Source organism: Haliotis cracherodii, unplaced genomic scaffold (assembly GCF_022045235.1).
Source record: "Haliotis cracherodii isolate W230 unplaced genomic scaffold, xgHalCrac1.p SCAF_9, whole genome shotgun sequence".
Classification (NCBI taxonomy): Eukaryota; Metazoa; Mollusca; class Gastropoda; order Lepetellida; family Haliotidae; genus Haliotis; species Haliotis cracherodii.
The window spans coordinates 39,924,796-39,946,591 of record NW_027266343.1 but is presented as its reverse complement, the minus strand read 5'-3'; the positions used below and the strand labels follow the sequence as shown (position 1 = coordinate 39,946,591).

Here is a 21,796-nt window from a genome sequence, read left to right as displayed (position 1 = left end):
GATCGGGTGCTCAGGCTCGCTGACTTGGTTGATGCATGTCATCGATCCCAATTGCGTGGATCGATGCTCATGATATTAATCACCAGATTGTCTTGTCCAGACTCGATTATCAACAGACCGCCGTCATATAGCTGGAATATTGCTGAGTGCGGCGTTAAACAACAAACCAACCAACAATCAGTAATAACACGGCACAGTCCATGTAATAGTGTTGGTTGGTTTATTGTTTAACGCCGCACTCAGCAATAATCCAGCTATATGACGGCGGTCTGTAAATAATCGAGTCTGGACCAGACAATCCAGTGATTGATCTTCACGGGTCCCATGTAATAGTGAAGTGTGAAGTGTTCAAGTGCTCACTAGAATAAGTATTTAAGACAGCAAGAATGCGTACAGATAGGGCTCCGATGCGTATTACCTAAAGATCGCTATTTGCAAGGAGTGCTTTGACAATTCGAGAAACAGGTACCTGTGCGTGTAAAATACTAATGATAAATAATCAATTTCGGTCACTAAAGAAATCAATCTACAGTAAATTAAATGTATATATTAGCCAAGAAGGGACACGAATATATTCACATATATATATCATTCTATTTCATGTCAGTTTGTACTCTAGGACACAAGTGTTTGTCAAGTAGCCTAAAAATCTACGAATCCCACTGAACGTCTGAGATTTTATTTGGATGAGTGAGTGTGTGAGTGAGTGAGTTTAACGCCGCTTTTAACAGTATTCCTGTTTTATCACGGCGAGTAAGCTTGATGTGGGGGGAAAGCCCGAAGTAATGCAGGTCTTAGACATTTACCACTTCGGTGAAACCCACGAGCACGGCTATGGTGCTGACAAACCTAGAAACATAATCGGGGCGAACCGGTATTCGAACCCACAATCATAGGTTTCTGGCGTGCCCAAGGGACGCAACACTGCACAGCGAATCGCGGCGCCTTAGACGACTGGGTCAACCGTGCTCCCCATTTGGATGAAGTGCAATCAGTTTTCATGTTGCTACTTCATTTTCCATACAGTTCGACCTGAACTGTTGCATCACCGGTTATTTTTCACTGTTACGTCGTGGGGGCGGACGCTGTGGTAGAGGTGGTGGACTGTCGAGCAAAGGCGGTCCATTGACCCGTTGTGGCACAGTGCTTGGCTTCAGCCCAGTTTGGTTTGTCGGTTGCTGTGATTCGGGTCTATTTCTGGGAGACAATTCGAGACTTGTATCTACAGGATGCCTACTGTCATCATTTATTTGATCATCACTTGAAGATGCATCACCACACAGTTGATAACCACTTGAGGGTGCATCTGGTGTATGGCGTGACAGAATTTTTGGCTTTGGAGGGAGACGTGGTTTCTCATTCGTTTTCGTCTTCTCAACATTGTTCATATATATATTTGTTCTTGATCCGGAGCTTTCAGACGAACTCCCAGATTCGGCAAGGTACTTCTGTAATTGTAAGGCTTTTCCATTTGTCTCATTTCTTGGCAAAGGTTTTGGTTTAAGGCTTGGTTTACTGGGACTCGGGTGAACTTTGAATGTTTCTTTGTCAACCGACACACCGGTGCCGCCACCGACAAGTGTAGATGACGTAAAGGACGAGCGCGGCCCATCACATTGTAAGGAAGACCCTTCCACACTATCATAGTCACCTGACAGTATGGTGTCTGCAGGATCAGGATAAGCATACGGGTCATCTTCACTTGATTGCCCCTCAGTATCTACAGTATCATACATATCCGGATTTCTGTCGGGACGGACTTCATCGCTGAAAGAAGAATTATGTTTAAATGTTAAAGGTTTTGTTGACGTGATAGTAAACGGGCAAAACAATTTGTAATATTTTCAGCCTCTCAAGTAGGGCAATAAAAAACTCTTGCCGGGCATGGTATGAACAGTGGTTTAAAGTCAAGGAAATATATCTGATTAAGTTCGTTCCATGTGTGACGGTTGATCCCTCCCCCAAAATTCCAGATAGGATCTGATCTTGACACTTGGTATCCATGGCTCATGGGTTTACTTAAGTGGTAAGCGTCCATGACCTCCGTCGCAGAGTGGAGTAACTCACTCACACACTCCAAATTGGATATGAATTTACACAATCAAATTTCATAAAGAATGTATGTATGGACGACAGCATACTAAATGTCTTAATCTACATGCAAATGTTATGAGTATTTATAGACAGCACATGCTACTGTTAGACCAGACGGAATTACTAGTATATTGAAATATGTATTTTTGAGAATGATGATTGCACAGTCTTGATTTGGAAAATACCTTATATGTTCCAGTAATTTCTGTTGAACAACTGTCATCCGTGGCCTTTCATGTCGTTCTGGGCTCCAGCAGAGCAGCATGAGAGAATAGATTGTATCCGGGCACTTTTCCGGTTTGGGAAGAATCTGTTGTCCAGATGTTGTGGTCAGGTACTCATATAACTGCAAAAATAGGAACACTTTAACACATATCTGAAGGGACCCGTGAAGATTCCGGGATAGAATAGGTCTTCAGCAACCCATGGTTGTCGTAAAAGGTGATCCGCTTGTCGTAAAAGGCGACTAACGGGATCGGGTGGTCAGGCTCGCTGACTTGGTTGATGCATGTCATCGATCCCAATTGCGTGGATACATGCTCATGATGTCAGTCACTGGATTGTCTGGTCCAGACTCGATTATTTACAGACCTCCGTCATATAGCTGGAATATTGCTGAGTGCGGCGTTAAACAACAAACAAACAAACATATCTGAAGGCTGGCAAAATACAGAATGGATGGTTGAGGGTATTTTTAACTCTGAGTATTTGATGAATGTTTAAGGAAAACAGGCCGTTCACGTTTACCACTTTGTTGAAACCCAATATGACAAAGGGTTCAGAACAAGAGCCAATCTCTGATACGAACCCAGGAACTAAGGAAGTTGCAGAGAATAAAATAGAAGATAACGATAAATACAGCTCAGCAATGACGTTATAATTACCTTATCCTTCGGAATACTCTCGAGTATGTTTTGATGTCTTTGATTGTGGTAAGTGCTAAATTTGGAGAACCCATTCCACAAGATCAGGCCAAAACTGAAGACGTCACTCGCCCATGAGTAGGTACCGTCTCGTATTACCTCAGGGGGCGATCTGACAAAAAAAAGGGACGAGGCTGCAGCAAACAATAACTAGAAAGTGTTTTTACTCGTAAAAACATATGTCTCCCCCCACTCCCCTAACCCCCATTCATTCGTTTACTTCACGTTAAACCCCATCTCTTCATTCCCACCCTCCATTACTAAATAACAGAGACAAAATAAAACTCCTAGAAATTTCAAACAACTAATGGGCACCACTTCAGGACTTGGTTAATATGTTACAACTTCATGAAATAATATTGAACAGTTTTTGAATTATGGTCCGGAAACCATGCTTACCCCCATTCAGAGTCTATGTTCAGGTTATCTCCATGGAAACGAGAAAAAATAAAAATGTCAAAAATCTCTAAATAGCAAAAGGCACCACTTCAGTGCTGGGTTAATGTGTATACAAAGTTTCGCGAAAAAATATTAAACGGTTTCCGAGTTATGGTCCGGAAACCAAGCTTACCCCCATTCAGAGTCTATGTTCAAGTTATCTCCATGAAAAACGAGAAAAAATAAAAAAGTCAAAAATCTCTAAATAGCAAAAGGCACCACTTCTGTGCTGGGTTAATGTGTATACAAAGTTTCGCGAAAAAATATTAAACGGTTTCTGAGTTATGGTCCGGAAACCAAGCTTACCCCCATTCAGAGCCTATGTTCAACTTATCTCCATGGAAACGAGAAAAAATAAAAATGTCAAAAATCTCTAAATAGCAAAAGGCATTACTTCAGTGCTGGGTTAATGTGTATACAAAGTTTCGCGAAAAAATATTAAACGGTTTCCGAGTTATGGTCCGGAAACCAAGCTTACCTCCATTCAGAGTCTATGTTCAAGTTATATCCATGAAAAACGAGAAAAAATAAAAAAGTCAAAAATCTCTAAATAGCAAAAGGCATTACTTCAGTGCTGGGTTAATGTGTTAAAAAGTTTCGCGAAAAAATATTAAACGGTTTCCGAGTTATGGTCCGGAAACCAAGCTTACCTCCATTCAGAGTCTATGTTCAAGTTATATCCATTTAAACGAAAAAATATAAAAAAGTCAAAAATCTCTAAATAGCAAAAGGCACCACTTCAGTGCTGAGTTAATGTGTATACAAAGTTTCGCGAAAAAATATTAAACGGTTTCTGAGTTATGGTCCGGAAACGGTGGGAACGCCGACGCCGACGCCAACGCCGACGCCGACGCCGACGCCGACGGGAACCGTGCCAAAAACAATATGTCTCCCTCCATTCTGGGGGAGACATAATTTGTTGTGAGTGAATGGGTTGCTTAAAACTTTATGCTGCCTTGAACAATATTTCAGTGAAATCTTGAATTTGGTTGATTCCTTAGTTGATAGGCATCTGTTAGGAAACGGTTATGTATTGTACCACTTTGCTAATTGTCACCTTAGTTTGCTATCAAGTACTTTTCAGTGAGGTCACTGTGAAACAACAAACAGTACAAAGTATTACGTTCCAGAAATTACCTTCTGTACACATGTTCATCCTGTGGCACAACAAAACTGTCATCGGCAATCATTCCATCCTCAGTGTCACGTGACATACGGATATATCCAAGGTCTGAGAAGTATACCTGTGACAGGGAGAGAGGTAGGTTTGATGAGTCTTCACTTTGTGTCTAATAACATGTTTATCTCGTGGATTGACTTGGCAGCTGTTATTGACAATTGGGCAAAAGAGCGACAGGTCATCCCGAGGATATCATTTTAGCATGCTTGAGGAAATGTTGTGTTTTTATTTCTCTTAGGTTTCTGAAGAGACAGATGTATCTGTCAATTAACATGCTTGATTGTGGAATCAACTGACAATTGTTACTGAAAAAACAGATTTACTAACGTGTCAGCTTCAGAAAAGTCCTACCCCTGCCACTTATGGTTCTGACAAACCTGGGAACATAATCCGGGAGAATCGGGATTCGAACTCAAGAAAAAAGGTCTATGATCTTACCGTGTAATTGCCTTTATCTTCAGTATAAGCTATCCAAATATTATCTGCACATAGACAACCATGGACCCAGTTTTGCTGATGTAGAAGAGACAACGTCTTTGCCACTGCACTCAAACAGCGAACGAACTCCAAAGACCATAGGCCGAAGCTCCTAACATCCATCACATTGCTCAGTGAGACACAATCTCCAGTCGGGAAGTCATACACCTGCGCATTAAACATTACCTTGGCTACCAACAGAATTGTTATGATTCATTTGTTACGTTCATCTAATGCAAACGAGAGGTGGCTGAACAGCCTAAGCCTAACTACGAAGGATGTATGAAAGTGCTAAGTACACTACTTTTCATACTTACAGGCTGCATTCGAACCAAATACTCAACCAAGCAGCATTTCTCTGGCATGAAAGTGATTAGTTAATCCCCCTTGATGAAAATGGACAAACTGGCTACTGCACTGTCATCAATTATCACCGACCGAACCGGTTAACTCCAACATTTCTCAACACGGACTTGGTGTCTACTTCAGGGAATGATGTTCAGGGAATGATGCTCCTTCCTTTGTCACTGTACAAAGGGGGAGGGGGGGGGGGGGGGGGGGGGGGGGCAGCGGAGTTGAAGAGGGGAAGAGAGAGACTCGAAATTGACCCAAGATCAGGAAGACCTTCAACTGCCGCCACGAAGGCAAATGATAAAACACATATGATTATGGATGATTGATGGTTCACCAAATGCCACATAGCCAGTACACTAGGCATCAGAGGAATGAGGTGAGGTGAAATGGGGTAACGTCGCGTCCAAGATTATTTTACTTACATAGCGACGTGCATGAACGTGTTTGTGTGTGTGTGTGTGTGTGTGTGTGTGTGTGTGGCTGCTTGTACTAGTCCGGATTTACACAGTACACTGACTCCGAGCTGACCAGTCCTTGGTTTAGCCCCTTAATGCTGTGCGACAGACAGGGTAACAACAAGTACCAACTTTTATCATCTTTTGGTATGACGCGGCCGGAGATCGAACCCTGAACCTTCCGCTCTCTGGGCGGATGCTCTACCTCTAGACCACAGAGGCGGTTTCAGAGGAATAAAAGGGACATAACAAAGATGTCAGCATGCTGGATCCTAGGGCTGCCGATCCTTGATCTGAAAAACTCAAGCTTTATCATCTGTCTTGAGACTTTTCATCGTTTTGAGGCAGACTCAGCTGATTTTGTTGAGCGATTTGTAATCATGGATGAGTACAGAGACTAAACAACAGTCACAGTTGTGGAGACACCGCATATTCCCTCCTCTGAAGAAGGCAAAGTCTGTCCCATCCAGATGGCAAGGTGATGGCTTCGTTTTTCTGTGATTCCAAAGAAATCCTCCTGGTGGATTACAACCCGTAAACTGTCTGAAGGTGTGTTGTTTCACCAGGACTGTGCACTTGTGCAAGAGTCTGTTGTCGCCATGGCTGCACTGCATGACTGGGTGGTTTACAGACTCTGGTTTATATATCAATGTGTGCGAATGTACATTTATATTCTTGGATTGTGTCGTTGTGCTATAATCCTGGCACACCAAACATGGGAGCTGATTTCCCCACCTGAACTAAAAATAAAAGAGACCAGCGAAGACAAGAAACTCTCCACAAGACCGTATGACAAGAGAGATGTCTCCAGCTTTCCAAAAGTCATCTTTCCCTTCATGTCGAGCAATATTCCTGCAGCTCCAGCCTGTGGTGTCTACATTGCACAACTTTTGAGATACAATCGAATATACTCTTTGTACGGAGATTTCAAAGAGCATCATAAAACTCTTGCTTGACCAAAAGCTGTTACAACATTCATGGCCTCAATAAAGCTTTCAAAACATTTAATGGTAGACATATTGAGAACATTTCTAAATTTGACCCATCAATGACAAAGATGATGTCCGATGCAATTCCATACCTTTGGTGTGTACCGTATGTTCCCGTGTTTGTCTTTGCATATGTTATATGGCAGGATACGCTCAGCCTTCGTGAACACCTGGTATCATCACTTGATGGTGATTCATAAACACATACTTATGATTTAGTTGGAAATGTACATTGGACGCTTTCGGAAGATATTTCTTATGATTTCGGAAATGGTTTTGTCGCTCCAATAAACACATTGTGACAATGTGGGGTATCAAAACCGAACTGAGGAGTGAACGATTTAACCACAGGGCTAAACACAGCCCCTATGCTATACGTAGTAGCCACCATGACGGTATGAAAAGCTTTTGTTACTAACAATCTTACCATGCATTCTGTTTCATTCCTTTTCTCAACAGCCACACGGCCGTAAATTCCTGGGATGCTCTCTGTGTTCAATTGTGATTCTTCTGTCTGCGTCAGCGGATGACACAGTATGTCCATTCTCTGATTTGGTTTAAGCTAAGAAACGAACAAGGGATTAGATAGTAATCTTTAAATATCTGTATTAAGTAAACGGCTCACCATAGATAAAATCAGGGGAAAATAAGCATGTATTAAAGGGGTCTATAGTTAAAGTACATATTTTGAAATTACAAAATGGATTAGGTCCAAGTAATGGAAACCTACTATGAAAACATTCTAAAAAATAGCAAACAGATGGAAAGCAATAAGGAATAGAAAGATGAGAAGACAAATACAAACAGGATATCTGTATATATTTGCATTCGTCTCTTTGTTAAGATTAAACTGTCTAATACATGAATAATTGCATTGAAATGAGATCTGATTGGCATATAAAATTCGGATTACGTGAATCAGAACATTTCAGCCATCTTGTGCTAGTCACTAAAATGACATGCATTTGACGTACAATGAATGAAGTTTCATCTTACTATTTTATATATACAATAGGGTTACTGCATTGAAACTAATATCGTTATATGAAGGGAATCAGAACTGGTCGTTGTTTAATGTACTAAGATCTAAGTCTTGTGTGTACATGTTATGGTTGAGTTTGATCTGTGGGATCCTGGGTGTGAAGACAAGGAATAATGTTACTTTGCTCGGAGGGCAATCACTTCAACGTGTTATGCATTGAGGGAAAAGCGATGCGAAAGTACCTTACCAGGAAATCTACATCGTAGCTTGCGCCCAAGTCCTCGTACAACGGTTCATCTTTTGTTGAGGTAGTTTGACTTTCTTCAAAGTTTTGGTACTCATGGACACACTTGTCTGCAAGATATGTAATAAAGATATATAAAATACGAGTAAGTTACAGATGACAGTTATGTCAGACAATGAGTGTGACTCGCCAGGGGAAAATATCAAAATGACTGTTGGTGATTTTTTTTCACAATGAGCAAACCACATGAGCATGGATTTGAGTCAGTCTTAAAGGTACCAACACGGCGTACATACCCTGAAGAGACGTTGGGATAGTCTAGTGGTTAAATAGTTCTCTCGTCACGCCAAGGACCCCGGGTTTGATTCCCAACATGGGTGTGAAGTATGAAATTAATATCTGGTGCACCCGGCGTAACATTGCTGGAATGTTGCTATGAACGGCGTAAATCCACACTCACTAACTTACTCACTTACGTACCCGTTAGGTATGTTTAATTGTCAGCAACCTAATTTATATTAATAAACACATGAACTTGCTGGATCAACCGAGACAAACATGTTTTATTAACTGTTGAAAGAGCAGAAATAATCACTGTATTGAACAAACTAGCGGAGATGCATTTTCTATATCTTGTATAGTGATATCAACAATAGTGCACTCAACATGACTAAATAATTTTATGACTTGATATTGGAGAGGGATTAGAAAGGAATAGACATCTTAATATGATGTTAATGCACGGTGTAAACCTAAAACATTGATTGTCATGGAATTTATTATACAATGTACCTGTTGCCTCACACTCAATATAGGGTGTATATCTGAATATGGTTTTATGACAGTAAGAACGTACCATATACATAATCGCCTTCGGAATCCTGAAAAACAAAACATTATTCCGTGAATTTCCTAATTTTCCTAATGGATCGAAATTGATTATGTCCTGTACTAGATCCAATTATGATAGGAATTATAATTAAATCTACAATAAAACGTTTTGTTTTGATTCGCACCATTAAGTAATTTGAAGGTATATATATACTAGTATAACTAGCAGGTAGCAAAGGTACTGTAAGTCCCCATGGTCCCCAGTGTGGTGATCCACCTTCAGTGGCTGGCGATTTATAGCCTTTTTTTCTCATGTTATTGTAATGTATAGTTCTCTTTTTTATGATTCCATACTAGTTTTATATCTTTTCTGTGATAAATCTAGTGTTTTTACTGTCCTTCGTTGACAGGTTTTTATTGTAAGTTTAATAGTATTTATTATTTCAAACCCTTGATAGTCACGATATGGCTGAAATATTGCCGATGTGACTAACAATTTTAACTCACTCACTCACTCACACCCTGTTGTTAGACGCCGCACTCAGCAATATTCCAGCTATATGACGGCGGTCTGTAAATAATCAAGTGTGGACCAGACAATCCACATGCATTATTTAGTCTATTGTTAATGAGATCGCCAAAAGCAGCTTGATCACCTACTTCTCTTGGGAGAGCCTGATAGGAAGATCTGTCAAGTCCAGGAAACAAAATGTCTGGTGTCACGGAAGTTATCTTTTCAGGTAGTTCTACAAGAACATATCACACAATGCATATACAGAAGACAGACAACCACGTACCACAACATGATTAATATGAAGGCAGCAATATGAAATAAAGACAGTCAGATCAATGACTAGAAACTGGTAAATGACTAGCATGAGAAATATAATTATGTTTGTTTTATTTTGTTTGTTTATTGTTCAACGCCGCACTCACAACGATACCCAGGTTACTTTAAGCCAACATCAGCGTATGAGTGTCAAATCAAAATCAAGCTTATGTTTGTTTCTTTGTTGCTTAACGCAGCACTATTCCGGCAATATGATGGTGGTCTGAAAATAATCGAGTATGGACCAGACAGTCCAGTGATTGACAACATAAGCATCGATCTACGTATTTGGGATACGATGACATGAATCAACCAAGTCAGCGAGCCTGACCACCCGATCCTGTTAGTCGCCTTTTACGACAAGCATCGGTTGATTTAAACATATTTATTCACAAGGAGTGAACGGGATTGGGGGACAAGTTCTTCCAACTTAGAATGCCCTCTCCCTAGTATTTACAAAATATTCACAATTTCAAATTCAATATATATGCATAAAACATAAAACACTATAGATGAGAGAGAGAGAGAGAGAGAGAGAGAGAGAGAGAGAGAGAGAGAGAGAGAGAGAGAGACATTGTTGAATGAACAGTTCTTTACACAAATCTTTTAGTTGTACATATATAATGTTGTACTGCCTTAAATATAGCTTCATTTTCTGTAACAACGTGATCTGCATTGCCGTGTAACAGTAAGTGTACATCAATAGGTATGTTATGAACAATATGTTTAAGGCTGTTTAACATAATTTCACGCTGATGACTAAACAATGGACATTCCATGAGATAATGATATGCATTTTCAAATGTATTCGAACATGTACAGTTCGGGTGATCTTTTATACCAATTCTATATAAATCATAATTCAACTGACTGCACATGTATCTCAGTTTTGTGTGTAAGATATTATATTTTCTTTTTCCATAAGCGAAGTACGCAGGTGACGTGGGGTGGTGCTTTTGTAGCGAATTTTTAAAACAAGAAATCGTAGAATTTCGATCTGATAACGGAATAGAGTTCCACAATCGGATAGACGATGGGTAAAAGGATTCACACGAATGTCTTAGTCTTGTGACAGGAACACTGATGTTTTCAGAGTTTCTGAGACTGTATGAGTTTTTTGCTGCAACCGTTTTGGGTAGAATATCTGTTAGATAGGAGGGGGCCATGTTATGATTAATTTTGAAGAAAAGACAAAGTTTACGTTTCTTTCTACGCTCAACTAAGGGTTCCCAACCGGTTTCGTAATATAATGAATGCCTGGGGGCATATTTAGGTAGACCAGTTACAATGCGTGCAGCTTCTAATTGTAATTGTTCTAATTTCTCACTTTGTCCTTCGGTGCAACCATCCCAAACCTCACATACGTATTCAAAGTGTGGTCTTATGAACATTTTATATATATTGTTAATAGTATAGTAGATGTTTGAGTTTTCTCATTGAGTAAATCATCTTGGAAGTTGTTTTAATTATGGTATCTATATGACAAGACCATTTGCCACTGGCTTCAAGTATAACACCCAAGTGCTTATGACTGTTTACAGAGCTGATTTCTTTTCCGTTGAAATACAGTTTTAGACCTCCGTTGTTGTCTTTGCGAGAGAATAGAACCGATTTGGTCTTATCGGGATTGTAAGTTATGAGCCAAAACATCGGTTGCTGAAGACCTATTCTCTAACGGAGAAATATATGTCCAACTATTAATGCAATCCATGTTAGAAGCAGGAAGCTAAAATCTTACAGCATACTGATTTAATAAAATAAAATAAAATAATATTGGTATTCATATTATGACAACATTCAGAAAAAGATTGTTATCCCATTAGGACATTCCTAAACATTGACCTCCTTGGCAACTGCGTCCTTAGCAACAAGGATGAACAATGGGTCAAACAGTGAAAGCATAATTATTACGCTGTCGGAAGAAATGTTATATGGGTTTACCGCTGCAGCTGATGTAACGATCGAAGGTCTCTTCCAACCTGCTCTTTGCCTCACACACGGACAGACGATGGGTATCATCATAGCGGGTGCAGCATTGGATGGCGTCAAACACGGATGTTGGGATGCACCTTTCTTGGCACAACTTCTTTCTGTCTTCCTTTATCTGGAGCATGAGAAGCAAATTGACTGTACACTCTAAACAAGCAGGGGACAATACACACACACACACACACACACACACACAATTCTACCACAATTCATCCAGACATACATTCAAATGGTGCCTTGTATGTTGGTTGGTCGGTTTGTTGTTTTATGCCGCACTCAGCAATAGTCCAGCTATATGACAGCGGTCTGTAAATAATCGAGTCTGGTTCAGACAATCCAGTGATTGATATCATGAGCATCGATCCACGTAATTGGGATTGATGACTTGCTTCAACCAAGTCAGCGAACCTGACCACTCGATCCCGTTCGTCGACTTTTATGACAAGAATTTTACGACAAGCATGGGTTGTTGAAGAGCTATTCTACCCCGGATCTTCACAGGTTGTATGTAGTTACATTTTAATACCATTTTGAAAATAAAATGTTTTCATCATGCTGAGAGTTTTGCAACTGTGAATGGGTTTCAGTGAGTGAGGTTTATGAGCCCATGAAGATCCCGGGATGAATAGGTCTTCAGCAACACATGATTGTCGTATAAGGCGAGTATGCTTGTCGAAAGAGGCTACTAACGGGATCGGGTGGTCAGGCTCGCTGACTTGGTTGAAGCATGTTATCGATCCCAACTGCGCAGATTGTCTGGTCTAGACTCGATTACTTACAGACCGCCGTCATATAGCTTGAATATTGCTGAGTGCGGCGTTAAACAACAAACAAACAAACAAAAACAAACACCATGCTGATATGACTTTCAGTTGTCAGCATCAACATGATGTAACAACATAATAATTCACGACGATACCAAGGTTACTTTAAACCTCACCGAGTGTTAGGTAGTATAAATATCCAAGCCTATGTTTGTTTCTTTGTTGTTTGACGCTGCACTATTCCACCTATATGACGGCGGTCTGTAAAATAATCGAGTATGGACCAGACAATCCAGTTATTGACACTATGAACATCGATCTCTGCAAATGGGATACGATGACATGCATCAACCAAGTCAGCGATGCTGACTACCCTCTTACGGCAAGCTTGGGTTGGTGTAGACCTATTCTAACCCGGATCTTCACAGGTACCAATCCACTGTCTCGGTGAGATGAATAGCCCCTATGTCCTTTGACAAATACTGGTCAGTGTTGCTCATATTGTAAAACAAATATACAGTTATTGTCACAGTTACGGTGTTCTAAAAAATTCACCAGATTGCCAATGGAGGTCTCATTTTGTCCTTTGAGATCTGAGTAGGGGAGGCAACCGTGTGTGATGACTTCATAGATGAGATGCCCAACCATCCAATAATCAGACCGCATAGAGAAATGATGTTTCTTGAGGGACTCTGGAGAAGACCATCTCGTGGGAATGGATGAACATTCTCTGTCTAACAAGAAATATTCAGTCATTATATGTAGCAAGCACAAATACAATACATATTTGTGTACTTAAAGATGGGTATACTTAATAATGCATTACCAAAAGTAGAACATGTATGGACATACCAACAAGAGTTTCGTCTCGTCCACATGTTCGAGTAAACATGAAGCGACACAGCTTGACCGATTTGCTCTGTTTGTTATATGCGAAACTGGCAGCAGTAATATCTCTGTGTATTGTTCCATGTTCATGAAGGGCGATAACTGCTTCCAGGGCTTGTATAAGGAACTGCATGAGCTCAAGAGGTTTAAACCAGTCCTTGTTCTTGGCACTGTAATAAAGCACCTTCTGGAAGTTCTGTTGGCTGTAATCCTCAGTGATGTAGAAAACAGGGAACTGGTCGATTCTGTACGCCCACATAGACAGGATACCCTTATGTGTAGAAAGAGCTCTCAGAATCTCGACTGTAGTAAGGTGACCACAATCCGACGATTTGGATGGACTTCTGCTATGTTCCACAAGGACGTTCTCTGGAAAGTTTGAAAATACTTAAACCATAGCTTGTAGGCAGCAAGACCATAAAGTAGAGTGTTGATGTCCGATCGCATAAACTAAGTAATAGATAAAGGATGAATTACAGTACCTTATCGAGAAATATTGGTACAGTTGCGAGAACAAAGGGCGAAGCTAAGCCCAGTAAATCGTTTGTCAGGACTATACCCTTTTTATTAGAAAAAAGTGCTGCCACTAATACTCTGTCTTAAAACAGTCAAATACTTGAGCTAAACGAATAATTCATATATGTATAAAGTGTACAGTATGCGTAAGCAGCACTTTGACACATCCCATTTGAACCAATAGCAAAAAACCTATTGGACCATTGCCGTTAGTTCTAATGAAACTGGGCACCTCCTAGTTTTATACCTGTTGGTAAATTGACGTGTATCATGATTTTTTCTGATCCAATTTGAGTAGAAGCTACTTTCCAGCTTGTGCTGCTTGTAGAATGGTTGGTTGGTTGCTTGTGCAGGCGGTTGATGCTGATTGGATGTAGATGTGTCAGAACCTCTGTCACCATCAAACTGTGTGTTGATTCAGCGTCGGCATCTTTCCACAGGGATAGGGCACCCTGTCTGATCACAGGGCTTTGCGAAAACAATAAACATCTTGTCATGACATATATGCTTCTGTCCAAGTCCTTTAGTGACAATCCAAGAGCTGTGAAAGCAGCCTTTGCACGATCTTCTATATCCTCACCTACTGCATCTCCTGTTAACGAAGTTACAGGGATTTACTGAAATAAGCCTTTCATAACTCGTCAATGCGTTCCATTGTAACGTTCTTAATACTTAATAGAAACCTCAAACCAACGTCCTTAGGTTCGTTGATAGGGGATATGCGAACAACTGGTTATTTAGGGTGATATTAGTGGGCACGGGTGGCACAGTCGTCTAAGTCGCCGCGATTCGCTGTGCAGAGTTGCGTCCCTTGGACACGCCAGAAACCTATGGTTGTGTGTTCGAATCCCGGTTCGCCCCGATTATGTTTCTAGGTTTGTCAGCACCATACCCGTGCTCCTGGGTTTCGCCTAAGTGGTAAACGTCTGAGACCTGCATCACTTCGGGCTTTCCACACACATCAAATGAAATAACTTGAATACTGGTAAAAGCGGTGTTAAACCCAACTCACTCACTTGGGTGATATAAGAATGATAATACAATTCTGTTAAATTACATTAATTTAATGGGCATTCCATGCAATCCTGGGACAGCCACGTATGCACTTACCTAAGACATGCAGGTAAGCAACCATCCCAGTAGTGACCAACTGTACAACTCTCTTTTGTGGTTTTGGTTTCTTTAACACGTTTCGAACTCTGGGTTTCCCTGGCTTTAGTAGTGCTGGAAGTGTGTCTAAGGCCACGAGGGCAGTCTGGGGGTCGCCATGAAACACCTGTTTCAAGAAACAAAATAGTTTAGTTTAAAGCTTAATTGTGCCACTGAACTTTGGGCATAAGATTCTTAAGACAACTAAAAGTCGGAAGTGTTATTTTATATCATAGCAGCGTTACTTGCCTAACGCCGATTGGTCAATTGAAATAAACATTACTATGAAGTTTACATTTCCATTATGACTATACCAAAACAGAAAACTTTCTAATTTCGAGCTTTGTGAGTTGCTTTGGGACATGTAACATAGTGCAACATCAGACTTTTCTATCTAAAAGAAAAGTAAAGCATATAAATGTCACTTCACTATTCGAATATTACATGATAATAGGTCGGTATCAAAGAGGTGTTTGTCAATGTACCGGCAATGTATCGGCAAACATATTGACCTTGTGCCATACATGTACTTTGTTATATATATGGTAACAGTGGTCCAGTGTATAGTCTACAAAACGGAAATCCCTGAAAGGGTAATACAATTCTAGGCAAGTTGATACACCAAACAAAAATCATTTATATGCTTTCAAGAAACAAATTCCACAATTTAGAATACTTGAAGAGGAAATGAAGAGTTTTGAAATTAGGCATTGTGATTTAGAATGTTTACTATCAACGTAAGTTGCTGTTTTACCTCCATAAGTGTCCCCAAGACCATAGAGAAATGAACAGGCCAGGATTTCTTCTTCACGGACCAAAGTTGCTTCCAATTCGTTCCACATGCTGTGACTGCTTTGGTGACGTCATCAATACGTTTTTGTATGTCATCGACAAACACACTGATGTCACTCAGAGGAAACTCGTTTCCTGAGCTTGGCTGTGAAATGTATTGCTTTACCCGTTTGATCGTGGAATCCAAGGATGAATGACGAGATTCTTGGGACACCGCCAAATAGGTGAGAGTCAGAAGGTACGTGCAAATCAAATTATGCAGGAACACGGGGTCTATAACATCAGTCTCTGTCAGACAGCGTTCAAACAAAGCCTTTTCAGCTGACTTCAGATCATCCCGATCAATAGTGTCGTGTTTAGTTGAAAGTAGGATGTCCCCGAGTTTAGTTAAAACTTTATTCTGTATCACAGGAACTGGAACTGCCAGAAGTTCCACTATTGCAGATATATCCTTCTTTGCAAAGATTTCTGGAAGGACTTTGGTCAGAAGACAGCGAACTGTGTTTGATCTGTTGCTACTGTCATAAAGTCTAGTCTTGCGGCACATCTCTCGAAGTTCACATTTGGATGACCCTGATAATTTGGAAAATAGATGTGGAATTAAGAACAGTGACCAATAAGACGAAATAAAGAGAAAAAGAGAGAACCATTTGATGTTCATATACTTACCGACAAAAAAAACGCGAATACAGTATATGATGGTTAAGAAATAATTGTTTGTTTGTTTGTTTTTTAACCCCGCACTCAGCAATATTCCAGCTATATAACGGCAGTCTGTAACGTAATCGAGTCTGGACCAGACAATCCAGTGATTGACATCATGAGCATCGATCCACGCAATTGGAATCGATGACATGTATCAACCGAGTCGGCGAGTCTGATATATAACATATTTGGTGACATTATAAAGTTGGGAAGGTCACACACATGTCGGCATAGCTATGCACCAAACAATACCCGACATTTCTCACTGCCAGAGCTATAAATATCAGGTCAACAGTCTATCTGAAGATATCCCTCTTACGGCGTACAGTGTATTCACGGGCAGGGTTGTTGATTTTTCCTCTTAAACTTTTCTTTAGTGTAACTATAAAGTCAGTCAGTACACACGGGTCACATTCAATGACTGACGCCAAAAAGGGAAGTAAATGCAGCGTTTTGATTTGTCCGCTTTGCTGTTTTGGCGGTAGGAGTGAAAGGTATGCCAAATGAATCAAATAACCAAAGTAAAAAGACTTATTCACATTCATACAGTTAACAAAGTTAACGATAGCACAGAGACGAAAAGCTGTGACGCTTGCTGCTTCGTATTTATAACAATGACCTGTTTTCTAAGAAACCGCTAGTCACCTTCCCAAAACTGAGCTTGTTATTGCGAAATGCGGATTTTGTTCCCGTCCTAGGCCTGTTGTCAGCAGTGAGCCATACACTGTCTTTTGTTATCCTGGTAGGCAGTTATCAGTGTTGCATTCTTAACGAACACTGCAAACGTATTGCGACATAACGTGACATGGTTTTCGATATCATTGTGAAGTTGCATATATCATTTTATGATTGGTTTTCATGCCTTTTTGTTGATGCAAAATTCAAACTGAAATATATGTATGATATATGCTCTGCGCTATGTATACTCTTTATCACATGTATTAATATATACTTGTATCCTTTCAGTTATGATAAATATCCTGAACCCATTCGCTGTCCGAGTTTAATTTTGGATATGACGTTGAATCTCCATCTCCCACATCAGTACTTTGCCAATCATTTATTTCTCACGTGAGAGTACTATTTCCTTCCATGGCTGTCTGTAGCGTCCTGCCATTCGCATGAAAATATCCGGTACCAAATGGTTCTGGGGTATTTATAATTTGACAGTGATACATAATACATTGCATCGATCATCGAGCATGGCTGACTTGGTTGATACATGTCATCGATCCCAATTGCGTGGATCGATACTCATGATATCAATCACTGGATTGTCTGGTTTAGACTCGATTATTTACAGACTGCCGTCATATAGCTGGAATATTGCTGAGTGCGGCATAAAACAACAAACCAACCAGATAGACGTGGTATTGTTAAGCTGTAATCATCACATGATGGATTATAAGTTTCTATAGTTATAAATCGGAAACCTTTTTAAACGAGTGTTTAGTCAACATAATATTATTCTGTTTGCTTGGCATTCTATCAAAGCAAATAGCGACGTTTCTAGGTATAAACATACTTATTTCCATAAAGTAGAGGGATTGGCAAACAAGCAAATTTTGCTTATCTATATGCCTCTCCCAAACATGTTACACATACAAATTACAATGAATTGAAAGTGACGTGAGACATAGCATACATTATAAAATTGACATTAAAGATAATTATTGCTCTGTGGATTATCTTTCGTAACTACAGCTACGTTATTATTTACATCCAGCACACCAACATCGCAGTATCACATAGCAGAATCAACATCTCAGACAATATCTCTAATTCGGCAAGAAGATAGAATAAAACTGTGCACTGATTTCAAAATTTCAAAATTTGTTACAGTCGTTGAATCTACGCTGAAATCATATTTCAGATAATCCTATAAACACATATTTACGCTTCATAAACTATCTGCTATACTACATAATTGTGCCTCGATACATTTCAGCCAGTCATCTGAGGCGCCGCGATTCGCTGTGAAGAGTTGCGTCCCTTGGGCGCGCCAGAAACCTATGATTGTGTGTTCGAATCCCGGTTCGCACCGATTATGTTTCTAAGTTTGTCAGCACCATGTCCGTGCTCGAAGGTTTCACCGAAGTGGTAAACGTCTGAGACCTGCATCACTTCGGGCTTTCCTCCCACATCAAGCTGACACGCCGTATTATAACTGGAATACTGTTAAAAGCGGCGTTAAACCCAACTCACTCACTCAACATTTCAGTAAGGCTTTCCATAATGGTTGGAGAACTTGTCACTGGCGAAAACATTTGAGCTATGATATAAACAGTAACACATTTAATCTAATCAAATCTATGAACGAAATCCTGTGTAGAACATAATGACAAATATTCTGTAAAAGTGGTGTAAGACAATGCAAGGTGAACATTTATCACTACTTATGACTACTACATAAATGATATAGAAAATTAACTTGTGTCCAATAATGTAAAAAGTATAACACTAAGCTATAGCCTTGGTGACGATGAACTGTCTATGATTATCTGCCGTCATATAGCTGGAATATTGCTGAGTGCGGCGTTAAACAACAAACAAACAAACAAACATATAATATCTGTCTGCTAGTATTGTTATATGCGAGCAACTGTGCTGATAGCTTCTCAATCTATACGATTACAGAATTCACTGAATTCTATTAACGATTTTTTTGTAAAATGAATCTGAAGAAAACACACGCAAATAAGTTTATTTGGCAGTAGGATGAAAAGTTAGTAATGAACCTATTGAGATTGTATTGTATACATATATTGGTGTGATCTTCAGCAGCAACCGCCAGAAAATATATTGTCAACCAAGCTCACAAAGCATTGCATCTGTGATACAGACGTTTGAGATATACTGATATATATTTTGAAATGAAAATTATATTTTTTATCGTACAATTTGTCCTTAAGGGAAGGGTGTTTCAAAAATGTTATGGCTGACAATTCATCCAGACATACATTTGTTATCAAGAAATTTCCAATGGGGGCTTATATGTTGGTTGGTTGGTTTGTTGTTTTACGCCGCACTCAGCAATATTCCAGCTATATGACGGCGGTCTGTAAATAATCGAGTCTGGACCAGACAATCCAGTGATTGATATCATGAGCATAGACCAAGGCAATTGGGATCGATGACATGCATCAACCAAGTCAGCGAGCCTGACCACCCGATCCCGTTAGTCGCCTTTTACGACAAGCGTAGTCGACCTTTACGGCAAGCATGGGTTGCTGAAGACCTATTCTACCCCGGATCTGATATTTACATGTACTCACATTTCAGAAGATGTTGAGGCTTGTACTGTATCTTGCTAGACAGAATGTAAACCCCTGTGTCTCTACACTGCTGATTTTCTACATGACTGACAAAGACGTCAGGCTCTCCAAGCGTTGGGTTGGAATAAGAACTAATACCAGAGTCAGAATCATAACCATCCTCCTTCCTTGTAGCAGACGACAAATCTGAAGCAGACGTGTGGGCTAGTTCAGTAGCAGACGACACACAGCTAGGAGGCTGTTGGGCAATCTCCACAACCTTGTCAATGATCTTGTTATAGTATGAATCATTCACTACGAGCATCTTTGTAACTTCTTTGTAAACCTCCGGAACTTCTTTCGGCGTAGATTTGACGTGTATGAATAAATATTTCTGAGTTTGGTGATCTCGGAGAACGTCAGTTAAACTCGATAGACGGTTGATCATGTCAGGGCACAGGTGTATTATTGTCACAAGGGTGCAGTCCACCATTTCCTTGAACCTCTTCACAAAAGTAGACCCGATGCCATAATCCCCCCTCCCTTCCATGACACACACGACCCCCCGGGTCTCCAGATCCTCACACATACGAGCATACTGTATTTCACAGTCAACGTTCAAACATGTGACTATATGTATGCGAGCGTCTGACATCTTGGTAGTAGAATCATCTGTATTCACACTGTTAGCGTCACGAGACACAAGGCTCCTTCAGTAAACAGATATGTCTGTCCACAACGGTGTATCAGATTCATACATACATTTACCAGACCTGACAGAAATGCGAAGCCACGGCCCTTGAAGATTCGCCTTTCAACTTGTACCGCTTCAATGTGTCAGTAAGTATTCATGTCATTCAACTGTCCCATTCTCCAAATAGCCCGCACATGTACAGTAGATGTAACATCTGATGTAAGAATAAATATCTGCACTACATGTACATATACGTCACCTGAGGTGACGATAGAGACACATACGAGACTGAGCCAATCGCTAATATTCAGCTGAACAATTACCCGAGACTGGGAATACCCGAGAGAGGCGTATGGAGTGTTAAGAATAGACCCGGATATAGTATGACCCTGCGTCTTCGGGATATAATACGCCTTTCTTAGCTGACCTAGTTTATGCTGTGAGGAGCTGTTTCTTTCAGGTGTTGCCAAGGTCAGGTGTCGGATACCCCGTACCCCGTACTTACACAGTTACCTCCCTTCTGTAGACGACTCGTGTCTGGCCCTCCCGAGTTGTACTCATAATACAAAATATGATACAGATTTATGAAGCATATTGACACAGCAACCACAATGTCCTACTTGCTGCAGCTTTAAAGATCTTAACATTAGGAGACGTCGGACAGGCGAGTATTTGTTTGTTTGTTGTTTAATGCCGCACTCAGCAATATTCCAGCTGAATGACAGCAGTCTGTAAATAATCGAATCTGGACCAGACAATCGAGTTATTAACACCATGAACATGAATCTACGTAATTGGAATACGATGACATGCATCAACCAAGTCAGCGAGCCTGACCACCCGATCCCGTTAGTCGCCTCTTTCGACATGGCTTGCTGAAGAACTAATCTAACCCGAATCTTCATAGGTGACAGGCAAGTAAATATTTGAGCTTACTTCACGTGGGTTGAGTCATAACAGGTTGGGGGGCGGTCGGGTAGCCTTGTGGTTAAAGCGTTCGCTCGTCTCGCCGAAGACCCGGGTTCGATTCCCGACATGGGTACAGTGTGTGAAGCCCATTTCTGGTGTCCCCCGCCGTGATATTGCTAAAAGCGGCGTAAAACCATACTCACTCACTTTTAACAGGTTGGGTGTGGATAAAAGGTTGAAGCAACTATTGAGAAGATGAGATTTTGAATAATTACAGACACAAATGAACATCGGAGTGACACCAGGTCTGAAAAGCTACTGAGCAACATTCATGTGTGTT

General features: G+C 40.4%; 1 protein-coding gene across 1 annotated transcript; it reads right to left on the bottom strand.

Moving 5' to 3' along the window:
* Positions 1 to 251: 251 nt before the first annotated feature.
* On the bottom strand, positions 252 to 20,810 carry LOC139452270 (uncharacterized). The gene is made up of 15 exons (XM_071233671.1): positions 19,875 to 20,810; positions 15,857 to 16,467; positions 15,064 to 15,229; positions 14,201 to 14,545; positions 13,402 to 13,806; positions 13,105 to 13,283; positions 11,738 to 11,900; positions 9,606 to 9,713; positions 8,140 to 8,246; positions 7,338 to 7,472; positions 5,074 to 5,280; positions 4,593 to 4,699; positions 2,979 to 3,129; positions 2,280 to 2,440; positions 252 to 1,767 (listed from the first exon to the last, which is right to left on the bottom strand). The coding sequence occupies exons 1-15, from the start codon at positions 20,506 to 20,508 to the stop codon at positions 1,053 to 1,055; spliced, it is 4,194 nt and encodes a 1,397-aa protein (XP_071089772.1). The 5' UTR covers positions 20,509 to 20,810; the 3' UTR covers positions 252 to 1,052.
* Between the last annotated feature and the right edge of the window lie 986 nt (positions 20,811 to 21,796).